We start from the raw sequence: 4,864 nt of genomic DNA, 5'->3' as shown, positions 1-4,864 counted from the left end.
GACGGTGGCTGTGAGGGAGCACGTGATGGTGGCTGTGAGGGTGTACGTGAGTGTGTCTGGGACGAGGTATGTCTCCTCGGTGGACGTGGAAGAGGAGAAGCTGCATGCCGTCTCGTCGGACTCGAAGGAATAGACGGCACTGGAGTGCCCTGGTGGATACTCGCGGTAGGGGTATAGACACCAGGCAGGGAAGGAGGGGGATGGGCATACATATACTCTGTAAGCTCAACCGGACCAGGATGGCGCCCAAAATGATTCAGCATCTCCATCAGCCAATTGCTGTATGCAAATGGATCGGATGAAGAACCTGGAATATCCATAAAGAACCTGCAACAAACATCTTCATGTACATCATGGGCTGTCTCTTGACTCACACAAATATCATCATTCAAGTCAGTTGTGTTGCCTGCAAATCATGAATTCTGAAACGCAGTCTCGTGTATACACCCGTGCAGAAACGCGTGTATACACCCGTCAGAAAACGCGTGTATACACCCGTCCACAAACTCGTGTATACTCGCGTGAACAGACTCTGCAGACACAGTACATGCGCTTTTACACGCGACCTGTGAAAATTTTTTTTCAAAAGGACCGACCTCCGACAAAGACAAAGTGTCCTTATAAAAGGACCATTGTCGCCCCTGTCAGAATCATTCACCCAATCGTGTGCACAGAAGCAAAAGGACGGAGACAAACCCAGCATAAATAAATCTGAGGAAAGATACAAGGCACAGGACAAAAACTGACTCACCTCTGAAAAAGTGAGTCAGTTCTGCTCCTTCTCTGCTCCCTCCTTCTCCCGTGTGTGCTCGGGGGGGTCACTATATGTAAATCCTCTATATCACGTGCGTTCAAGGCCTATTTAAAAAGTCCCTTATCTGTGAATTTTTTAGTGAATATAATGTATCCTTTCCTATTCAAATCTGTAATTTTTTTTAAAATACAATAAATAAATCCCCTCTGTAAATATATTTCTGTAAGTTTTAAATATTTAAAATGTCCTTCTGTTGAACCCACGTGATACTTACATATTTATATGAGTGACCCCCCCGAGCGTGTGTGCTCCCTCCTTGCACTTAGGTTTCGTTACTGCTCCTTCTCTGCTCCCTCCTTGCACTTAGGTTTCGTTACTGTTGGAAGAGGCGAAAACGAAAGCAGTGTTGATATGTTAGTTCAAAATCTATATTTGGGGAAGGCGGGCTATTTTTAGTTTAAACATACCGTCGCGTTTATAAACGTGTGTATATTCGCGTGTATGATATTTTAGCTGCGTTTGTACACGCGTTTTGCAGGAATTACCCGCATTAATACCCGCATTAATACACGCAATTTTTAGGAAATAGCCACGTTAATACACGTAATTTTTAGGAAATAGCCGCGTCAATACACGCGATTTTTACAGATTCATTAAAAACATATTATGATTTTGTGTTTTCTGGTTTGTACATAGGATGTCATCAACCTCTTCAAGCAGTTTTGGGGAAGATGAGACAATGCGTCATCGTAATCGCGATGTGTGGTTGGGACAACGGATCAAATGTATGTGTAATCGATGTCAAGGATGCATTGTACGAGCACGTCGAATTACCTTGAATCACATCTCCATGTATGGAGAATGGAATCAAACAGGTTTAGAGGTGAGTAGATGTAAATTGATGGTATTCAAATGACTCATGGTATCCAAATTAAATTAATAGAGTTGTAATATATAAACTCTAATTGAAGCAGGATGCAGTACCACACCCTAACATGGTACCCTACGCGCGATGAGAGCACGCAAAGCGTCGACGAGATGATGCTGGAGCTTCGGGATCTATTGTCAGAGATGAGTGGGAAAGGGATGACAATAGCCCTGCACCCCACGAAGTTGTGGAAGAGGAGGTGCTTGATGATATGGTGCGAAATCTTTTTAAGGATGATCCCAAAGGTATGGACGACGATGATATGGAACAAGAGCATCTTTATAAGGCTTCATCGACACCGGTGTTTGAAGGGTGCACATTCTCTGTTTTACGTGCTTCACTTGAACTACTTAATATACAAACAGTTTATGGATGGAGCAATGCAAGTCTTGACGCATTATTGAAGTAAGCATTCTAACTTACAAATTTGAATTAGTGGTTTAAGGTTTAGGATTTAAGACTAATTATAATTGATGATATTGGATGCAGGCTATTATCAAACATGCTTCCAAAGGAAAATAGACTACCCACCTCAAGAGACATAGCGAGGCGCTATGTGACATCTCTTGGAGGACTGGATTATGATCGCATACATGCATGCGTCAATGATTGCATTCTCTTTCGTGGGACGCATAAGGAGGCTCTACATTGTCCCACTTGTGGTGAAGCAAGGTACAGAACAGATATGAAGAGTTTTGATGTACCTCGTAAAGTCTTGCGACACTTTCCTATAATTCCTCGCATCAAACACATGTTCAAGTGCAAATCCATAGCAGAGCTCATGTCATGGCATTCCTCACATCGATCGGATGATGGCATGTGGAGAATTCCCGCAAACACTCCTCCTTGGAAGCATATTGAAGATGAGTGGCCCAGCTTTAAAACAGAGCCCAGAAACTTGAGACTTGGCCTAGGTATGGATGGAGTGAATCCATTTGGTTTCAAAAGCACCGCATACAGTGTATGGCCAGTTGTGTTGGTGAATTACAACCTTCCACCATCAATGGCGATCAAGAAGGGATATCTTATGTTATCCCTTCTAATTCCAGGGAAACATAAAGTCAAGCATATGGATGTTTATCTTGAACCATTGATTGATGAGTTGGAGGAACTACGGCTCCTTTGTTCTTTCTCCTCACTTGATTTTGTAGAAATTGATCCTAAAAGCAGAAATGAAGACTTTTATTTTCTTACTGCCATTCACAAAGCTTAAGTGACTCTAAGGTAGTTTGGACTAATCCACCTTTGACTGAATGACTGCTCCCAATGATAACGATTGCATTCCCAACATACTCCCCCTCAAGTGTTGTCCATCACTTTGACATATGGGTTGAACCTATTTTGATACATAGATTTTCACCATTTAAAAATGGTTGATGTTTTACACAAGTAAGGGTAGGAGGTGGCCTACAGACCTTTGGGGCTTTAGAATTCCCAATCATACCGTTACGTTGTCTCACCTCGCAAGCCGAAATTTATTGTCCTTTTTGGCGTGATGCGATATATTATATTCACTACACATGGGGTGACAACAGGTGGGTGACTAAAAGGTTCTTGCGGAGGTGGCCACGCTTTGCAGCAAAGCGTGTGGGATCTATATATATATATATATATGGGCCTTGCTTTGCTGCTAAGAGCAAGCTCTTCTACAGCCCCGTCTCTCACATTGTCATTATGGCAGCTGCCTATTGCTGTTCCAAGCGCCTGTGTTGCTCTCTTCCACTTCTTTTTGAAGCTGTTGTGGTGATACTTATAATCCTGGGGTGCGATCTTGCAAGCGCGAGGTCATCCAATGAAGCACACCGGCCCCCTAAACATCACACTAAGCCTCCCTCAGTTCCTCCTGCAGTTCCTGCTACGCCTCCCCCAGTGCCCACTAAGCCTCCCTCAGTTCCTCCTGCAGTTCCTGCTACGCCTCCCCCAGTGCCCACTAAGCCTCCCTCAGTTCCTGTTCCGCCTTCCCCAGTGCCCGCCGCTAAGCCTCCCTCAGTTCCTGCTACGCCTCCCTCAGTGCCCAATAAGCCTCCCTCAGTTCCTACCATGCCTCCCCCAGTTCCTCCTACGCCTCCCCTCCCTGCCACATGCTCTGTTGACATCATCAAGCTCGGTGTCTGCGTTCCCATACTCAGCGGCGTTCTAGGAGACCCACTTCAAAGCGATTGCTGTGCTCTGCTCGGCCTCATTGGGCTTGACGTGGAGGTGTGCTTGTGTGCTGCCATCGATGCTAACGTCCTCGGCCTCGCTAACGTCCATGCAAAACTCGACGTCATCGTCACCATCCTTACCACTTGCGGCTCCAAAGTGCCTCCTAACCTCTCATGCCCTTAAACCACCCTAGCTAATTAACACATCAAACCATTCCCTCGCATTGTTGCCATTCGAAATATCTACAACATTTCCTAGCCAATACATCACGTTAATATGTATGCAATATTGTTGATCGTTCCCCCCCCCCCCCCCCCCCCCCCACCTTCCCCCTTAAATTGATGGACTATCATTGTCCTTGCTCTTTAAGAAGTCTATTGTTATATTAAAGTTTCCAAACCCGGGTATTACACTTGTCTCTCGTATAATTCATGGTCCTTGTTGCTGATCCTTTTCTTGCAATGGAAACATTCTTTTACATATCATTTATGGTTCTTGATTGATCGATCCTCTTCTTTGCAGTAGAACATTCTTAAATTACGGTCTAGTCTTCTCCATTGATTAACATTGAAAACACTATTTTGTCCCCCAGGCCATCAATGCTCGGTGTCATCCCTGCACTCCAGATCATGGAGCAACATGATCCAACTCACACACACCATCCATAATGGGATCTAGAAAACACACCTCTTGAGCACACTAACAGGGAAGACATTAATTACCCGGGTTCTCAAATACAAGGGAAGAGAGAGTTTATAAGCTTTGTCTCTCCAACCCTCCGTGTAGTCACATATGTTCCACAATATCTAGGTGATAAGTTCTTGTATGAGAGGCATTATAAGCAAACTCCATGAAATGCAGATAGTCCATCCATCTACTCCGTTCTCATCCACATAATGCATGAAAGATATCCTCAATCACCTAGTTTACCCTCTCTGTTTGGCCATCCGTTTGTGGATGATAGGCAGTACTAAGATCAAGAGAGGTACCTACAACTTCAAAGAATACAATCCAAAATTTAGATGTAAACTTGGCAT

At 44.3% G+C, this 4,864-nt stretch overlaps 1 protein-coding gene across 1 annotated transcript; it reads left to right on the top strand.

Annotated features, from left to right (window-relative positions):
- The first annotated feature begins 3,309 nt into the window (after window positions 1-3,309).
- On the top strand, window positions 3,310-4,143 carry LOC147602787 (uncharacterized). The gene has a single exon (XM_086797563.1). It carries the CDS (start codon window positions 3,357-3,359, stop codon window positions 4,008-4,010), a length of 654 nt encoding a protein of 217 aa, XP_086653689.1. The 5' UTR covers window positions 3,310-3,356; the 3' UTR covers window positions 4,011-4,143.
- The last annotated feature ends 721 nt before the right edge of the window (window positions 4,144-4,864 follow it).

Source organism: Cibotium barometz, chromosome 66 (assembly GCF_041138505.1).
Source record: "Cibotium barometz isolate CiBa-2024 chromosome 66, ASM4113850v1, whole genome shotgun sequence".
In the NCBI taxonomy this organism is placed as follows: domain Eukaryota; kingdom Viridiplantae; phylum Streptophyta; class Polypodiopsida; order Cyatheales; family Cibotiaceae; genus Cibotium; species Cibotium barometz.
This window is presented reverse-complemented; position numbering and strand designations above follow the sequence as displayed.